We start from the raw sequence: 20,296 nt of genomic DNA on the forward strand, positions 1-20,296 counted from the left end.
GTAAGTTTCATCTAAAAAGTAAAACCACGAATACCATAACAAATTGCATTCTGATATAATATACTGTAAGGAGCACATCGACACCATAACGGATGTTGCCTGTCTAGTATAAACATAAACATAGAAATGGACCTTGTGGCTGATAAATAATTCATTCTTCCTGTCAGCAATGCACAACCTAAGCCTGACTATGCACCAAGAAATCAGCCATTGAGCCACGGCCCAATTTTAAATAAATAAAGTGCAATAAATTACGAAATACACATCATTCATCATTGAATGAGAACTGCACTTGATTTGGACAACTTTCATCCACTCTGTGTTGAACCAAATAAAGAGACAACATTACACTATCTTCATAAGATATTTATTACCTTGAATTTTCAGATGCCAAAATGTTAAGGGAAATTCTATAAGTAGCCTTAAATTGTCGAAGTGACCCCAAATTAGCTTTCCCTACCATTTTCAATGACAGACATCCAATGAATTTAAACTGCAAGGACTGATGGTGAATACTCATCTTTGTGTTACATTGACGGTTCAAGATGTCCAATCTATTTGGACTGGCATTACGTTCTTTGGCAACTCTCCCAGTCCATATGGATTGAACACATGGCACCATCAATGGGAAGCTCTAGGTTAACAAGGAAGTGACCTTAAAATGCCCCCAAAATAAATAGGAAGTGACCTATAGTAGAGCAAAACATCCCTCTGCAATTTGAACAATAAATTATGTTCAGTGGCATTATCTGGTGGACAAAACCTTACAGGGATGTCATCTTTCTCACCCTATTTGTTTGCTCACCAATATGGCGTGAATGAGTTATATAACTATGTGTGTTTGTCTGTGTCAGGTGAGCCAGTTGTATGTGAGCTCCACAGGCCGCCTCTGCTCCTCTCTCCCTCCTCACATCTTCTCATTGGCAGAGAGAGCTTACCATATGATGCTCCAGGAGAGAAGACCCCAATGTTTCATTCTAAGGTAACGTCAGCCAAGCCAAATTATTGCATGCAGTTCATAGTTGACTTGCAATTAATCTCATTGTTTAAATCATTTTTCCAAAATGCAAAATTGATTGTATTTCAAGTATTAAATACACCAATTAACACAAGAGTAGATCAAAGTGAGGACCAGTAATTACAATTTATGCCTCAAGAAATGGGTAACCATACAAGTTTTTCCTAAATAACTAAATATGACGGTATGGTCGAAGAGTGGTTAGCACATCTCTCTAAAGAATTCTGAGACAAAAGGTTCATGGAGCCTTCAGGGTGGAGGTCCATAGTTGTATTTTCATCCAAACTCAACACAGCGGTCAGCTGAGTTCCTGCTCATCACTACACTTCATCGTGCCCCATTTTAGGCATTAAAACCCCAAATTAAGTTTCACCTGAGAGCAGAGATTTTGCCCTGATCCTCCATGTAGTTTTCCCCCCAAAAAAGTAATCTTCAGGCTCCCACGATAAAAGTGAGATGAAGAATTAAGAACTAGAGCAAGGGTGTCAGACTCGGGTTGGTTCGTGGGCCGCTTTAACGTCAACTTGGTTTCATGTGGGCCGGACCATTTTAGATATAATATATTCATTTTTTTTAAAATAAATGGATTAAAAGAACTGGATTAAAAGACCTGAATATTCAGTTTTTATAGATGTAAAACAATGTTCATTTTAGCTTTTATATTATATTTTTAGATTTTACGAAATGATTTTTGAAACAAAAACACAGAACATTTCGATTAAAAAATGACAATTATTGATTTAAATGGGCGAAAATAAGGAAATTTAATACACATCTATACTTTTCATTTTAATTTGTTTCTACAACAGAAAGTCGGCACTCATGATTTACTTTCCCATTAATTAGTTTTAACGGGGGCAAAGGAAATTTGCTTCATGTCGTTATTAAGGCTTTTAACTGACAGCACTAAAGTACATATACACTATAACAAAACACTACATATGGGCAACACTAATACTAATAGTTCTACAATTAGTGTTAGTGTCAAAATATTCTCCCGTGGAAGGTAATTGGCCCCTCTTTCGGAAGCTTGATACCTCTGTGCTGTAAATGTAATGAAAACATGAACAAAAAATGTCATAATTTGTGCATAAAAGCGTTAAATTAAATAATTTCAAGGTACTATGCCATACCAACGCTTTTGCTGAAATCATGGCTCTGCTCCCAAGCTATTAAATATTCCACTGAGAGATAAGCAACACTTGCTGATTGTGTGTTCAGAGTGTTGAGGTGTCACGCTTGCTGAATGGTGGCGGCTCTTTGATTGCAATTACACTCGGTTCAGGCTTTCCTTTAACATTTCTGCTGAGTTCTAACCAATCTGGCAGTGAGTGAATGCACTTGGGCCGCAGGCCATCCATCTTTCTTATATGTGAGGGCATTGACCTTTTTTTCTCCTGACTTTTGTAGTCTTTTCTCACTTCTTTACCATACTCGGAAGGAGCTTTCTGGTTTTTCTTTCTATTTTTCAAAAAGATATAGAAGTTGTGCATGGTCTAAAATGTTGACATTTAATGGTGCACTGTTATCTTAGTTAGCCAATCTTTTGGGGCTATTTTATAAATTTCAAGAATTGGTCAATTGATACAAATTAGGGGTGGAACTTCAATGTATTAATTACAATTTTATTGGTTGTAAAAAAAATAACTAGAACATTTAGGTGGACAGGAATTTTGACTTGTGGTCTTTTAAAAAATTGTTAATTTATTCTCCAACCTAGTCTTTTAACAAAATGTAGTCTTAGTGTCAATTTATTAAATAATTCAAAATCAAAATGCAGTTTTAACAAACTCACAAAATACAATATTATTTTAAGCAGTGGCAAAGAGTTGACCAATATTTATTTACATATTGAATGTAAAATGTCGCCTTTGTGCTTTCCACTGGGTCACAAGACTTTCTTATAATGGTGCCCAAATAAGTTTTTTTTTTTACAATTCTGGAGTCCTGGGTTCAATCCCAGGCTGTTCTTCCTGTATGGAGTTTGCATGTTCTCCCCGGGCTTCCGTGGGTTTGCTCTGGGTACTCACACATCCCGGAAACATGGATAGTAGGCTGATTGAGCACTGTAAATTGCCCCAATAGATGAGTGTGAGCGTGAATGGTTGTCCAACTCGTCCTGCTATGTGATTGGCTGGCCACCAATTCAGGGTGTACTCCGTCTGGTGCCCGAAATCAGATGGGGCAGGCTCCAGCAACCCCGTGACCTTTGTGAGGATAAGCGTTTCAGAATATGAGTGAATACATGTTTTAACACCTGGTAAGTTAAGAAAAACCTGGCACCCCACCAGGTTTGTAAAGCATTATAGGAACCTCATTTGTATTTGCCATTTGATTGCTTCTAGTAAATCCTAGTCAAAATGAATTGGACATCTATTTTGGTTACTGGCAATCAATAAGTCATGCATATTCACTTGTCAGAACAGCTTCTGACTCTAGATTCAACGGTCATATTCTCTGAGGTCTGTCCGCAGTATGCTAACCAAAACGCCCTTGAAATCTTACCAATTGCTCAAAGAAATTACCAAAGGAATAAGGCCTTTGGACCTCATTAGAGAGGTTCTCTGACCTTCCACGGTCTTATGACCTTTTGCGGCCATCTGCCAACGCTACGTATGGATGTATCACGACATGGATGGCGGCTATACCGTATGTCATACAAGGAGCTTCTGGTGCCGAGAACAGTATGTGGGCTGTGCTGATCACTGGAGCAGGTTATGAGATAAGCAGGGGGTGGGGGACTATATGTTGGTGGTTTTAATGAAGAGTGGGTGGGCGAGCTTTGGCTGATGAATAATGAAACCTCAGGATGACTAAAACTGATGACACCTACTTTTGTGGGAACATATGAGCATGAAATGGCCTCATTATTGCTGTGCCATAGCCAAAAAATGTCAAACTGACGTCAAATTCATCCTAATCATTGTAGTTACGGTTTCTTTCAGAGGGCCATTAATATGTATGTCTTCTAAATAAGGATGCTACCATTCATTGACAGCTATTTTTATAATCAGTTTATTTTGCTTCGTTGTTGACCTAAAAATCCATACTGCGTATTTTCCAGACTATAAGCCGCACTTTTCGGGTATTTTGACTAGGCTTTTGACTTTTATATCTTATCTTTTGTCTCTTTTTTCACAGCTTCACAGCTTATTTTGTATTTTTAAACTATAATTATAAAAAATATATATGTTTGTTCTTGGTTTCTGAAAAATGAAACGTGCACCTTATACCCCAGTGCGAAATATATATTTTTCCCCTTTCATTGTGCATTCTTTTGTTAGTGCGACTTATCTTCAGGTGAGAGTTATGGTCCAAAAAGACTCAGTATTCTTTTTTGATTCTCCTAATAGCAAATATTTTCTTATTTACTGTGTTAAATAAATATTTACAATGTTTACATTGTGCACTAAAAAGTGGCTAATCTTTATGCAAAATAGCGGAAGTATCTATGGTATTTTAGTTTTAATTTTAATTATTTTATTTAGTGTTATCTCATGAACCAACAATAAATAATGGCTTTCATCTTTATTTTTTTGTGCTTTGAAAACTATAAAAATTACATTACATGCATTTCTTTTCACAAGGTATATATCCTCAGATTTTTTTTCAATTTTATATTTGCTAAAAACGTGTGTGTGAATGTGGAAGGATGCGAAAACAATTTCATTTCAAAAGGGACGCTGCAAAAATGTTGAGAAACCACTGAATACAATAATTATTTTAAGACAGTGATGTGCTTATGTGTGCGAAATATAGCATTTTTTAAGTTCTTGTCCAACTACTTTTTTTACAACATGATTTTACAAACCCAGACAAGAAAATAACAACTTTTAACATTATCGAATAAATACAAAGCACTACAATTGTCATTCTAGTTTGAACCTGCCAACGGGAACTTTTACTTATGACACAATGCCAAGAAAGCTTATGTTTTTAGATAGACGTTTGACGAAAAACAAAAACAAATGTTCTGCAGATTCCTTTCAATTTTACCAATCTTTCTTTGCGTTCCTTTTCAGTGGTGAAAGTGGTTCAGGAAAAACAGAGGCCTGTAAACACATTATACGACACCTGACAGCCAGATCCACCCCTAAAGGCTTTGCACTGGAATCCCGGATGAAACATGTACGTTTTTGAATAGGATTATTATTCAGTCCCATTGACAGTAATAGGCGTCTAATCTTTTTGAACTGGAAAGGAGCACTACCAGCCTCTTTGAGTAAAAAAGGATGAGACGTCTATTGCCGTCAGTGGCATTGAAAAAGGATGATTCAAAGCATGAAGTCATCCTCTAGAAGGCAAAATCTGGGTCACTGTGCTCCCATCATTAAAGCCTTGGACCGACTAATACAGTGTGATATAGTGTGCTTGAAAAAATAGGCTGTTTATAGATAAATACTGACGTCTGGTGGCGAAAATAAAAGGTGAAGACAGTTGCTTCTGTTATTGCATATTTAGTATTTTATTATGTTGCAGGTTAATTGTATTCTGGAAGCTTTTGGGCACGCAAAAACGGAAATGAACAAGAACTCCAGTCGCTTTATTAAGATGATGAGTATTCAATATTGTGAGAAAAGGAGAATCCTGCTCAGAGGTAAGAAACAACTTTATGGAAAATCATGTTTTTGTATTTTACTGCTTTTTTTGTATAAATGTAGAAGACAATCCAATGGAACAAAATTGAAAAGGTCTATAATATATTTGAATTTTAAACATTTGTTCATTATATTATTTACCTTTTGATTTTCTTTTATTATTTGGTGCATTTTTCTTGTATTTTTTTAGTTTATTATTATATTATTATTGGCCCTATTTTTTTCCTGACACATATCATCCCTTCCTTTTCATTTTTGTTATTTATTATTTTAATGGGTTATTTTATTTTTTGTTAATTAAGTAAGTTGATGGTTGGCGTTTTTTTCCATTTAAAAAAATAATTATTCTATGGTTTATTTTTATTTTTTTTTAAAGATTTTACAGGTGTTTCCTCCCATTCATTATTCTTGACATTGAACTAACAACTAAAGTGTTTAAATTCTACTACTATTAATTTCTCACTTTGATGTTGCTACTCTTACTGCTATTTTTCAAAATAAAAAACCTATTCATGATAAAATTCCATACATTTAGAATTCACTTCAAAAAAATCCCCATCCACATTTAGCTTTTAACAAATAATCTTTCCATTGTTTCCATTTTCAACACAATTTTCTAAAAATATATTAATATCTCTTAAACATGTCTTCAGTGTGCCTTATTAAAATGCATATAATCATCATTATTAATATGATGATAGTATTAACAATACTATGTTTTCTTTTATTATATGTGCAATTCCGTAAAGCTCCAACAGGGAGAAGTACAATTTCATTTATCCAACATAGCTCACCTACTTTCCTCCAACTTGATTTGACCAATTTTCTAATGTATAATGTCTTCCTCATCACTTTATATTACAGCACGTGTGGACACCTACATGCTGGAGAAGACCCGTGTTGTCCACTGTCCTCGTCACCAATACAACTTCAACATCTTCTACCTGATAGCTGAAGGAATGTCCCCTGAGGAGAAAAGTGCACTTTACCTCAATAACACTTTGGCTCATATGTGTGTTCCAATTATATCAATAGATGTGCAATCTATTTGTTTCAGTGCCATTGACGGCAATATGCATCTAATCAATTAAAATGGGGAGTGGCTAGTAGTGATTATTCAATCACTGCCAGTCTTTCCCAGTTCAATTGACTCAAATATCTATTGCCGTCAATTGCATCAAATGAGTTAATGAACTAATGTATATTTTTTTCTTGGGGGGTAGGTATCTGATTGGAGAGCATCCAGGTGAGAACCAACCTGTAGTTGCAGCATCTCTCGAGAGCGGAGAACGCCTCTCAGCTGTTAAGCAAGCCTTGCAAGCTATTGGTTTCAACAAGCAGGTATTACCTGATGGTTATATATTATGTTATGTAATGTTATGTTATGTTATCTGTATGAACTTCCATATCATCTATGTCACATGTGTCAAAGGGGCGGCCCCGTGGCCAAATCCGGCCCGCCGCATCATTTTGTGTGGCCCGGAAAAGTAAATCATGAGTGCCGACTTTCTGTTTTAGGATCAAATTAAAATGAAGAGTATAGATGTATATTAAATTTCCTGTTTTTCCCCCTTTTAAATCAATAATTGTAATTTTGAATCAATTTTTTCTGTGTTTTTGGTTCAAAAATGTTTTTGTAAAATCTAAAATTATATTTAAAAAAAAGCTAAAATAAACATTGTTTTCGATCTTTTCAAAACTGAATATTCAGGCGCTTTAATCCAGTTCATTTAATCCATTCATAAAAAAATTTAAAAAAATCTAAATATTATATCTAAAATGGTACGGCCCACATGAAATCGAGGTGACGTTAAGGCTGCCTGTGAACCGACCTGAGTCTGATACCCTTGATCTCCTTTTTGCATATCCTCCTTCCTATGTCTATTAGGAAGTGGAATCAGTGTTCACCCTTCTCTCCGCCGTACTCCATATTGGGGATTTGCGTTTCACCGCGCCGACAGACACGGATAGCGCCTACCCGTTGGACCCGCAGCTGCTAGAGAGAGGTCAGTAACCTCCTGATAGAACACACACGCACAGCAGTAAACAAATGACATCATGGCCTCAGCTGGTAAGCGGCTGACGTCAAGGTGACGTGAGGTCAGTAAAAGAATTCTGGCTCGCTGTCACCCTTTTCTTTATTTTGGGCTCCACCGAGAAATCCCCTCATCATTTCTCCTTGCCGATGATCGATTTAGCAATGCCAGGATTGTATGATGTCATCTCAGTGTCACAGACTTAGTCACACTTATCGTTACAGATGGAAATGAGCTCAGAGTAGATGAGACATTCAATTTTAAATAAGATGTTTATTACTTGTGAAGGAATGCTGTGTTTTCTTTCTACAGTGGCTGGAATGCTGCAGGTGTGTTACAGGGACCTTAGCAGTGCCCTCTCCTCAGATGTTCAGTACTTCAAAGGTAACATAGATTCTGCACTTGACTCTAAATAACACTCCCTACATTCTAAAACTGAAAGAAAAGTTAAAAAAAACATAAACCTTACCTGACTATAAGACATTAACAGATTGCTTCTCATTGATGTCAATAGGAACTTTATACATTAATTTTGAACTTGTTTTAGTAACAACCACAACACAATCTGTGTGAGACTATAAAAATAAATGGATGTTACACCGATAATTTGGATGCATTTATTTAATCACTTTTAATTCTATGAACATGACATAAACAAATGCATCCTCATTCGTGTATGCAGTGTTACAATTGCAACAGGTGTGTTCACAGCCAGATCTGAAAACACAAAAACCCTAAAAATGTTGCTACAGTTACCAAGAAAAAAAATGAAATAAAATCCAATATACCTTAAGTTTTTTTTTGTACCTCTAAAACAGTGGTCCACAACTTTTTTTCTCACCACGGACTGGTAAAGCTCTTCCTATTTTCTCATGGACCGGCTAATGGGGAGCTTAACAACTTAAGACAAAATTATATGGGCGTTGGGTCAGGTTGGGTTTGTACAAATGACATCCACAATGGTGAAAAAATAACTTACTACTTTAGATTATAACTTTTCAAGTAGGAGGGCAAGATTGAAAACATTAATATTTAGTACTCAGCTGGACCGGTACCGGGTCTCTCGCGGACCACTACCGGTCCAAGGACCAGTGTTTGGGGACCATTGCTCTAAAACTATCTGTAGCACCACTGGATAACCGATGTCGTTGTTATTCCTACCATAAGAACTTATTCACTACACACTAAGTATGTACAATCTTTTTTCATCTTCCTTGAATTCTTCTTCAGCAATTTAACTAAATACTGGATGAACCATTCTTGGACGCAGTGGTGGTACAGTGGTCGGAGCACACACTGCTGTTTTAGTGTCCCAGGTTCGATTCTCGCATGTGTGGGTTGTGTCAGGAAAGGCATTTGGCATAAAATGTGTGCCATACCTAACGGGCAATTCCACGGTATCACAGTGGCAACCCCTGAAGGAGATAAGCCGAAAGTCCACCACCATTGGATGTAGCTTTCGTCAGCAATAATAGAAAAAAGTGAATACCGTGGTGTTTTCATTATAAATAGCTGTTCTCTTTTGTATCAGGTGATTTCATCACACGACATTATACGGTGGAGATGGCCCAGCAATATCGGGACCAACTGGCCAAGTCCATCTACGGACGACTTTTTAGCCATTTGGTCAATTGGATAAATGATTACTTACAAGGACAAGATGACAGAATAAGGTAACTTTCCAATGTTTAAATTTGAATAGATGTTCAACCCATTAGAACTGGGAGGAGCTGGAAGCATTTGAATGATTATGTAATTAGATCCTTAGAGTTTGGCAATGATTAAAAATGTTAATTGCGATCAATATCATGTGATACTTGTAATTTACTGCAATCAATGACATTGTTGTAAAGTCAGCATTAGTAATAGTCGTACTAAAACCTACCCCAATCTTCCTTTTGTTGGTCAATTAGTAATTGAAGTCGTAATGAGTTTTTACTATCCAGTATTATAGATTTATACTTATAGTACCGTATTTTCCCGACTATAAAGCGCACTGCATTATAAGGCACACCCTCAATGAATGACATTTTTCCATATATAAGGTGCACTGTATTATAAGGCGCACTGTATTATAAGGTGCACTGTCTATTTTGGAGAAAATTTAAGACTTTTAAGTGCGCCTTATAGTCGTGAAAGTACGGTAATTGCTATTGACTTCCAGGTATGAAGCACTCAATACACAGTCACCTCTAGAGCCAGCCATTGTTGATGTTTTGGATTTTTTTGTATAAAATCTTGCAGTGGGGGAGGAGCTATATGATGGAAGACTTTGTAAACTAAGATGGTATCTGCATATTTAACAGTATTGTTTCAGTTCAGGCGTTTGTGTTTTTTTGTTTTTGGTTTTCTGTTTTTTCCATATATAAGGCGCACTGGATTATAAGGCGCATTGTCTATTTTGGAGATAATTTAAGACTTTTAAGTGCGCCTTATAGTCATGAAAATATGGTACATAAAAGTTATGCACGCTGAGTGAGCCTAAAAAGGCTTAACTTGTAGTAAATGCTCAATCAAAATAGTTTAGTTTTAGTAAGTAAACATGGAGCTAACTAGTTAACTCTGAGGTAATTTGTAGTTTCAGAAGAGTGTGTTAGAGTGGAAGCCCTTTGAATTGACACAGTATTCCATCTTCAACAGTTAGCCATTGTACTTGTTTTTCTGGCTTCTGATTGGACCACTAGCTAAGGGAAGCCAGTAAATGGGTTTTTATGTGTGAATGGAGGTTTTGTTTTGAGATCTGTCCCAAATTTCAGGTTTGTATGTTCACGTAATGATTTGTTAGAATGGGCAAAAAAGCTTGTGCCTCTTCTGTGTCTATGATGAAAAGCTGAACATGTGGTTTGAGGCATCGGGCCCCTTAATTATCGTTTTCAGAATCACTGCAGTGCATGCTCACCAGCTGATGTCATAAAGTCAAGTTGCAAAATGTACACATTTCCCAATTGTAAGACGCTCAGCTTGAAAATGCATGGAAAATTAATCTTCAGCTTTTCAGATTTCCCACCTCTAAATAATCATCAAAAACCTATCAAAATCAATGGTTAAATTGATATGAGAGGATTTTGGATTGCATTGAAAAATATGTTGAAAAGAACAATGGACATCAACTTTGAACATAGATAGAATAAAGAGGACTGACAATATACTTTTCACGCCAAATAACACTGCTAACATCTTTGTTGGGGGAAAAATACAATGGTTTCGCATTAAGGCTCACACTCCAACCCACAACAACTTCCACAATGTAATTCGCTACCTTTCTGTCAAATACCCTGTTAATATTTGACATAATCATAGGAACCAGTGTAAAAAAAGAAAATCTAAATTAATTTAATCTTTAAAATAAGCTAGTTTTTGGTAACTAGTACTGATTGAAATAAGTATTCTTTAAAATATTATACATATTAAAATATATGCTCTTTCAGTATTTAACTATTATTTTCATTGTTATTAGAGATTCAAATTGATCAGTCAAACAATGTAATTTTAGGGTTTACTGAAGACCTATTTGCTATTTTTTACAACTATTCCAAGCATTATTTTCCTTTTTTGTATTGTATTTTGCATTTGGATTATGTAATTTTGAAAGGTAGGACGACACATGTCCTCAAAGTCTGGAATAACCCACTAAGCAGAATGTCAACATTTCACTGTATCATGTAACCATTTGTTAATTAATGCTCTTGCAAAGTCATTATGTCATAATTTTGGCAATGTCAATCAAGACAGCACCTAACAATTTTACACAGCCTGTCATTAGCACTTACTGGATCAGTACTTGAGTTCCCCTCACAAGTATTTATTTCGGGGGGCCTCCCTAAAACGTCACCGCCGCAGAAAGCGCCCTTAGGCCCAACCTCATCATTTAACCGGTAGTGCGGTGTCAAATACTTCGAATTTCTTGGTATGATGGGAAGTGAATGTACGCCCAAAGAGACAAACAGAACATCTAGAATAACATGCTGGTGGATGTGTCTTAGGTTTAAGGGAATGTTTGTCATATGATACACGCATGCAACCATCGAAAGAGCTTCTTATAGTCAAGTTTTATCTTACATTGTCAGATAACTCAAGTTCATTTTGTTTTTGTCTTGTTCACGGGCAGAGAAGAGAATGTAGAGCACCCGTTAAAGATGTCAATGGCAAACAGTAATCAAAACAGTATTTTTTTTCAGGACAATGTGTTTGATTCATTTTCTATATTTGCAGTGACCCTGCTTTTGAAGTTGCAATTCTGGATATCTTTGGTTTTGAAGAATTTCAAAGAAATGGCTATGAACAGGTCAGAAAATTAATCCTTTTTTGGAGTGTTTAATTTATGAAAAAATGCCAAATGATGGGTGTACCTTGAATTGGTTAACAGCCAATAAAAAAGTGACAATTATCACTCACCTGCACACACCTGCACACACCTGTTGATTATTGAATATATTGCACGATCTAAGAATGTATCAGAAAAAATATTTTGTTTGAAAAATATGTTGCAGAAAATATATAGTGCCTTTATATTATTGCATGTAATTTTCATTTTCTATGAAATAGGAAGAAACCACACATTATTTTCTTGGATATGATACAATTCAAAATGAAAAATAAATACATTATTCCTTAATTTTCCAAGCCGGGTGGCTAAATATATTAACTTTAAAAAAAAAAAAGCCATTAGTAAAATTATATTTTTGGAAGAAGCAACTCAAGGAAAAAAATAAGTTTTTAAAGAAGTTTTTACTGTCTTTTTATCTATTGGCAACAAATAAGTTAATGGGTGTTTTCTTTTGGTTTTAGATTTCACGACTGAAAGGCAGACTAGGTCAACTGTTCTATCCAAACAGGAAATAACCTTAAAAAATAAAAATAAAGAAATAGGGCTCTATTCATCCAATACTATGTCCAAATACACCACATTGTAATCATTTACACATGGATGTGGGAGTGGTGCTGCCATTGTAATCCTAGTCACACGCACAATAAGTGAGTCCATTGAAGCTGTCGGGTCATGTGAGGACGAGTGAGAGTCAAGCCAAATCAACCGCATAATTCGCATAATTCCTTACAATTAGAGACTTCAAAAGTTCTGTAGCCAATGACCGACACACTCCTTTGGAAATGATTGAACTACATTCCAGATATGTCAAAAAGTTAGCAATGTAAAATGGGAGGTGTATGATTTGGCCTAATTCTTTAATAATAAAAAATCTTTCAGTGCCATTGACGGTAATGGAAGTCCAATCTTTTTGTAGTGAGACAGCAGCAAATGAATGCTCATTGGGAATCACAGGAGATGATCATTGACCCATTTATACAGACAGATATAGAGGAAATAATATGGGCATGTATTTCCGTTAATGGCAGCCAATTGAATATGGAATGGCAAAAAAAAGGAATGATTTGAAGAAATAGATATGATTCATTCATTTTCTGAATAATTTATCCTCACTAGGGTTGTGGGGCTGCTGGAGCCTATCCCTCACGAGCTAATCACTTGTCCACCGGACCACGAATAATGTTAGGTATTTTCTAGTGTAATTCCAAATAATAGTCATTATTTTATTAGGTTGAATAATCCATTTTAAATTGCTTTATATTACTACTTTTATTAGTTTTAATACAACACTTTAAAATAAATACATCAATCAATCTACGACTTAATAAAAATGCATTAGAAATAAAAATGAACATAATTACAATGAATGTAGTAAATGTACTTGAAATTGATTAATTTCCAAATATTTAAATTAAAAGTTAATATGTAGCTATAGCTATTTAACCCATTCTAACAGTTAATGCAATTATGAGTACTTTGCAATGCTATGTATTCTCATGTTGGATACATAGTTAATCTTATTTATATTCAATATATGTCCGTTCTATCTTAAAACACTTTTCTTTCTAGCAATCAAGGATTATTTTTGCTAGATATAGACATCCAATCTGTTTGATCTGGAAGGGTTGGCAGCTAATGATTACTACCAGCACTCCAAATTGGACATCTATCCCCGTCAATGGCAACTACTGATTATCCACCTCCACTGTTTGTACCGGGTGTCCCTGCCGAATAGCTTTGATCTTCTCTTTAATTATTTAATTGTGTGAAGTGCTAATATATATCTGTCAACAATACTTGTGTACTTAAGGACATCTACCACACATTCACTGCTCATGAACGCTCATTATTCTTGCTGTTATGTGTATTTTCCAATGTGGGTACATTATGTTCAGTTGTCTGTTTTGTCTGTGGTGTAAACATGCCACGTGTTCATTTTGGTATGCGATGTCAATAGACCGTGGCCTTAAAACACATGCAGGGAAGGCGTGCACCTATAGTTTGTTTTGAGCCAGTACTTGCATGTCTTATGAAAATAGGTCACAAAATGAGTAAGATCATGTAGGAAGGGATAGGTGTTTAAATACATATTCAGTATGTTCTACTCATCTATGCTCATTTGAACACTGCCACATTGCTTAAGTTGAATTCAATAAATGGTTAAAAAAAACTGTGCAGCACAAAAAAAGTCAAGTAGGCTATAGTATTCTGTTTGCTAATGTTTTCTTAGTGGTTGAGTTTTACCAAATTTACTAAATTTTGCTAGATGATGCACAAATAGGTGTATTTTTCTACCTAGGTGACAGAAAAAAATCTTAATCCCTCAGATGCAATTGGTAAAACAACTGACTTTTATTATTATTATCAATATTATTATTACTATAACAATAATTAAAATAATAATAATTATTATTGTTATTATCAATATCATTCTTATTATTATTATCATTCTTATTATTATCTTTATTATTATTATTATCATCAAAATTATTATTATTATAATTATCATTATCATTATATTTGGCGGCCTAGTGTAGCGAGTGGTTAGCGCGTCGGCCTCACAGCTCTGAGGTCCTGGGTTCAAATCCAGGTGTTCTGCCCGGGCCTGCGTGGGTTTCCTCTGGGTACTCCGGTTTTCTCCCACATTTCAAAAACACGTATGGCAGGCTGATTGGACCCTCTAACTTACCCCTAAGTATGGGTGTGTTTGTGTGGTTTTCCGTCTCCTTCTGCCCTGGAGTCATCCGGGATAGGCTCTGGCACCCCCTGAGACCCTAATGAGGATAAAGCAGTTCATAAAAAGAGATGAGAAGGTTGTCATAAACATTTCAACTGTTTTTATTGCTTAAGGTGGAAAGGATTAATTAGTTTTAAATACGTAGAGATATCGTGAATCAAATCGTTCTTGACTTTGTAATATGAACAAATATTGCATCAATATCCAAAGAATGCATTGCATATTGTATTTTCGTGGAATTTGTGATTTTCACCACTAGTCTGAATCCTTGAAAAGATATCCATCATTCATGTTAGAGTCTTTTCCTAGAGTTTAAAGCATATGACTTTCCTATCATATCTAAAACTTGTGACTATCCTTGAAGATCTTAGAAAACACACAGGAAAGATTATTGTTCCACTCCGTCCTCTACTGAGAACTATAGTTTCACTCCTGGTACACGTCATGCGTCAACAACATAAAGACCTTCTGGTGCGTGTAGTGTATGCAGAGGCCCTGTTCCACTTCTATTCACTTGACTTCTCGTGTAGTTGTGTCAATTATATCCCGTTGGGCCCCCCCCGTGATTCAAATTGTGTTTGTGTTTTGGCACGAAACCTCGAGGTTCTCAATGTACAATGGACTGTTGTTAAGAGTGACTTGTGTGCATTCCAGCTGTGTGTCAACATGAGCAACGAACGACTGAGGTACTACGTCTCCGAGGTGCTATTCCGGCAGGAGCGGGCCGAGTGTCTGCAGGAGGGCGTCGCCGTGGAGACCGTGCCGTCCCCCGGCAACCAGACGTCGGCGATGGACTTCTTTTTCCAGGTACGGGCAGGTCGGAGAGGGTTGGCAGCGATCATTCAAAAAGATTGGCCTATCCCAGCTTAATACGACAGTATTAGGTACAATTGGTCCCCAGCCAATCGGAAGCCACCATGAGACAAACAACCATTCATGCACACTCAAACTTATGGACAATGTTCAACAAGCCTATCATGTTTTTGGGATAATGGAGGAAAGTACCAAGAGAAATCCCACTCATGGACGGGAGGAAAATGTGAAGCAAAAAACAGCATTGAACCCTTGATATCAAAACAGTAAGGCGGATGTGTTAACCACTCACCATGCTGCCTTTATTGAATTAAATTTATATATTGTTTTACATCTGTTTGTTTATTCTATTAGTTTTTCACTTTTTATTCACTCTTGTGCAGAATTAAGTCTTTTGATTTGTCATTGAATATCAAATTTGGTAGGTGTAGTGCACAGGTGTCAAAGTGGCGGGCCGGGGGCCAAATCTGGCCCGCCGCAACATTTTGTGTGGCCCTGGAAAGTGAATCGTGAGTGTCGACTTTCTGTTTTAGGATCAAATTAAAATGAAGAGTATAGATGTACATTAAATTTCTTGATTTTCCCCTTTTTAAATCAATAATTGTCATTTTTTAATCATTTTTTTTGTGTTTTTAGTCCAAAAACCCTTTTGTAAAATCTAAACACATAAAAATAGCTACAATAAACATTGTTTTAGATTTATAAAAAAAAACTGAATATTCAGGGCCTTTAATCCAGTTCATTTAATCCATTTAAAAAAAAATCTAAATATTATATCTAAAAAACCAACCCGAGTCTGACACCCTTGGTGTAGTGTATTAAATTCCTGAATTAACGTAACAGTGCTATTGTCTCTTTGGGATTCAGAAGCCTCAAGGACTGCTGAGCATTTTGGACGAAGAGAGCCAGAGTATCCGTCCGACAGAGCAAAATCTCTACAAAAGGCTGTCTGGTCAGCTAGAGTCCAACCGTACTCATGGCCTCTCCTTTACCACCAAGGACGGGAATGGAAACCCCTCCCCCAAGGATCAAGGACCCAGCTTCATCGTTCGACACTATACTGGACAGGTAAGAAAAATTAAAAGCTTGTCCTGGGAGATTTTTTGTTTTACCTCTGACATGCAAAAGGGGATTATTGTCATACTTATGTGTTTTGGGACCATGAGGTCAAAGGTCAGAGAGGTTGGAAACAGAATGTGGGGATGCACGTGCTACTCTATTTTTTTATTGTGTTCTGGAATAGAACCACACAATATTTGGGAACAGAAATGGGCATAGCCATAATGTCATGCATAATATGTGTATATCCACACTCATTATGTAAAGATATTGTGAATTACAGAAGTTTCACTGATTCTAATTGACCTTAAAAATGTGTTGTCCTCACCCTCACTATACACTGGTTACTCATTGGGTAGCACACTTTGATGCTTATTCAAGACAGTATGGCGGACCAGAATTACCAAAATGAATTGAATACATAATGAATCATAAAATACATAATTTAATGTTTTTGTGTCCATATTTATTTCAAGATTTAGTTATTGTAATTTCAATAGTTCATGTAAAATAAAAATCAATCATTGCATTAAACTAATTTGTTTCTTCATTGATATTTTAAACGGTTGCGGGGGTGCTAGAGCCTTTCAAGCCCAGAGAAAAGCCAAGTAGGCACGAGGAGAACATGCACAATCCACACAGTACTCTTTAGACTTGGGAGACAATTTATTCGATCGGAATACATATAGATTGCTTTTATTTTGCCTTATTCATTTGTGTGTATGTGCGTGTATGTGTGTATATGTGTTAGTTAATACAAATATAATTCCTTTCACTTTCCGGGCAAATTTAAATCCCTTTTCATATAATCCTTATAAATAAATCCTACCACATGTATTTAATTTATACTTACCAATGGTGGAACAGATTTGTCCAATGGTGGAACAGATTTGTAACACTTTCATCTGTGCATAGGCATAATTGTGATTCTTTTGCGAGGGTGTCCTTTTATGTCATGCATAATAGCTTGAATGCAACATTTTTTTTTCTCACTTTGACCCAGTCTTTCTTTAAATGTCCATTATACAGAGTCTGCACCTCATAAATAAAAAAAAACTTCATTCCATTTCATGTGGCACCAGCATTATAAAGAAATGAATAGGAACATCATTTTCTATTCATTTGTTGCCATTGACAAATCAGATCAGATCTAAATATGAACTATTTTTACATAGAGCACACATTAACTTTGGCTTAGCCACAATTGCTGCTAGAATGTTATTTCATCATGATAATACTGGCTAATGTTACCAATAGTAATTGTGTTTTTCTTTTTTTTTTGTGTTTGTTTCAGATAGTCTATGACCTCACAGGCTCGCTGGTGAAAAACAAGGACTCCCTTCCTCAAAACATCTTGTTTACGATGAAGTGTGAGTACGAGTATGAGCACATTGTTGCGTCAGCGCATACTCCATCACAAAGATCCACTCATGTCTAAAGCAACAGCGCTCCAAAACACTCCGTGTCTGAGGGCGCGCTGTCTGTGAGCGTGTATTGTTGAGGAAGGTGGCAGATGTGAGGTGTTGCCGCTCTGAGGACACAGACAAGCCGTTGTGGGACTGCCAGGCTCCATCGGCGGCTGGATGCCTAATTGCGCCAATTTCCATGATGTGGCTAATCTTTTAAAGGCCCGGCCTTCATTCACGATTGGCCCTTGTCCCCCCCACCCTCCAACTCGCTGTGACCGGGCGTTTAAATTGCAAACACAATGCAAAGGTTACATGAGGACATGTTTGGCACACTTTGCCATCCCGAATTTGCCTTTATTTTGTCAATCTTAGAGGAACCTTAAAGAAAAGAGTAATTGAAATCTTTGTGAGAAAGACATTGTTTTAACAAAAACAAGTCGCATCGTGACAATTCATTCTGACAGGAAAACATTGCGGTTAAAGTATTGAAATCAAAATGACAAAAAGGGGACAAAGAACAAAAATACAGACTTTAGAGAATGGCAACATAGTCATTTGGTAAATATTTTCACTTTATTTTCTTATCAGAATTTTATTGTCGTGATCTTAAGAAGTTTTTGTTTTGTACGGTCAAAACAAGCGAGAAAATGTAATGCAATTGCTTGGTCGGTAAGCTCTTTTGGGACAATTCCTGGTCATTTCCTGCTTTTGTTATATTTTGGTATTTCCCCTAAAACTACTTGTTGATTTTGAGGGGCAATTCCAGATTCCAGACTGTATTTATATTTTGGGTCGATTCTTGTTTATATCGAAGCACTTCCTGGTTTCTTGTTGATTTTGAGTTACTTTCTTTGATTTTACTGTCTGTTTTGGGTGAGTTCCTGTTCATTTTACATCATTTTGATATTTTGGTCTTGGTTTTTGGTGACTTTGTGATTTTAAGTCATTTTTGGTTCACTTGCTGATGGTTTGATATTACACAAATTAATAACTTTTTTCCTTACCTGGATTTTTTGTACGTAGAGCAATACTTTTTATGTAGCTAAATTCTGCAATTTGTTCCATAATCCTCCAAAAAACTAAACCCTTTAAAAATAGGTAGTTGTTTTAGTTTCTGTCGTTAGAACCAACTCTGCATGAGCCCCCCGACCATTGTTAACACCGAGACCACCCCCATGTTTCCACCAATGCGCTTGCTCCTGTTCACCCTTGTTTTCTTCCCCTGTGTTTTTTGTGCTCCTGCAGCTAGCGAGAGTGTTTTGCTACGGCAGCTGTTCCAGGCTAAATTGACTCAGACTGGCTCTCTGGTACCGGTGGCCCCAAGCAGGATGGGATTGAGGGGTCCCAAAGGCGCTCTGATGCTCAACAGGATGCCGCCTCCCCAAACACATAGGGGTTATCATGAGCTAAATAAGGTAGAGTGCTGGTCAATCAATGGAAACAGAGACATTGTATTTTTAGAAAAATACATGAGGGTCTAATTTCAACTTCCTCCCACCATGAGCTATTTATATTCCCTCTGGGAATTTGATTTGTTTGGACGGTCTGTACTCACAAAAAAAAAAGCCTTGCTACCATGTGCACACAACACAGATGACACAAAAAATTCCCATGGCATTTGCAAATAGCAAAAGTATTTTTCCCATTGCAAATGATTGTTTCAAACAAATAGTTTTCTATTTTCCATTACTTGAGTTTTGTTGTTTTCCCAATGTCGTGTAACCAAATATTTTTCCTTTTGGGGTTTTGGCCCTGTGACTCATTGGTAGGGTTTTCAAAAGTATTGATACTGATATGTAGTATCTGGTATTTGATTGGAAAAGTATTGGAACTTGGTCAACAAAATTCTGTGGCTTAGGTCGAAATTGATTTTCCACTACTCTTGATAGTAATGGAAGATATTTTTTGCATTTTCTTTGCTACCTCATTGGTTGCCATTGAACATTTTCCAGTAAAAATGAAGTGGATGGCTAAGTTGTCACTTGCATTGGAAAGAAACTATTCGCAGCCAGTCCTAAATGAATTGGATATCCTTCGTTGTCAATGGAAGGACTGGTTTAATGTTGGGTTGCTTGTTTGTTAATTTTAGGGTACAAACTCGTAATTAAACTAATTGTGACATTCACTTTTTTTCAACGCTCAGGTTTTGAAGAAAAAAGGCTCCAACTCATTCCTCCAACGACTTGAGCGCTGCGGTCCCATCACAGTGGCAGTCCAGCTCAGTGTAAAATTTTACATTTTTATTCATGTAATGGTGTGATTATGTTTATCTATTTTTCCATGAAATCGCTACTACTTG

General features: G+C 36.4%; 1 protein-coding gene across 6 annotated transcripts in view; it reads left to right on the forward strand.

The window, feature by feature from the left end:
* myo16 (myosin XVI) overlaps positions 1 to 20,296 on the forward strand; it is an 81,035-nt gene that overhangs the window by 36,254 nt on the left and 24,485 nt on the right. For all 6 annotated transcript variants that reach the window (XR_013327789.1, XM_077727466.1, XM_077727464.1 and 3 more), the window contains 14 exons: positions 855 to 982; positions 5,041 to 5,146; positions 5,498 to 5,615; positions 6,481 to 6,628; positions 6,840 to 6,957; positions 7,505 to 7,622; positions 7,965 to 8,036; positions 9,184 to 9,325; positions 11,865 to 11,937; positions 15,371 to 15,523; positions 16,397 to 16,597; positions 17,883 to 17,958; positions 19,243 to 19,412; positions 20,141 to 20,221. Coding sequence is in view for 5 of the 6 variants with exons in the window: in XM_077727466.1 (XP_077583592.1) it covers positions 855 to 982; positions 5,041 to 5,146; positions 5,498 to 5,615; positions 6,481 to 6,628; positions 6,840 to 6,957; positions 7,505 to 7,622; positions 7,965 to 8,036; positions 9,184 to 9,325; positions 11,865 to 11,937; positions 15,371 to 15,523; positions 16,397 to 16,597; positions 17,883 to 17,958; positions 19,243 to 19,412; positions 20,141 to 20,221 (1,704 nt within the window). In the remaining variant the exon portion in view is untranslated. The remainder of the gene's footprint in view (positions 1 to 854; positions 983 to 5,040; positions 5,147 to 5,497; positions 5,616 to 6,480; positions 6,629 to 6,839; positions 6,958 to 7,504; positions 7,623 to 7,964; positions 8,037 to 9,183; positions 9,326 to 11,864; positions 11,938 to 15,370; positions 15,524 to 16,396; positions 16,598 to 17,882; positions 17,959 to 19,242; positions 19,413 to 20,140; positions 20,222 to 20,296) is intronic.

The sequence above is a fragment of the Stigmatopora nigra genome, chromosome 11 (genome assembly GCF_051989575.1).
Source record: "Stigmatopora nigra isolate UIUO_SnigA chromosome 11, RoL_Snig_1.1, whole genome shotgun sequence".
NCBI lineage: Eukaryota > Metazoa > Chordata > Actinopteri > Syngnathiformes > Syngnathidae > Stigmatopora > Stigmatopora nigra.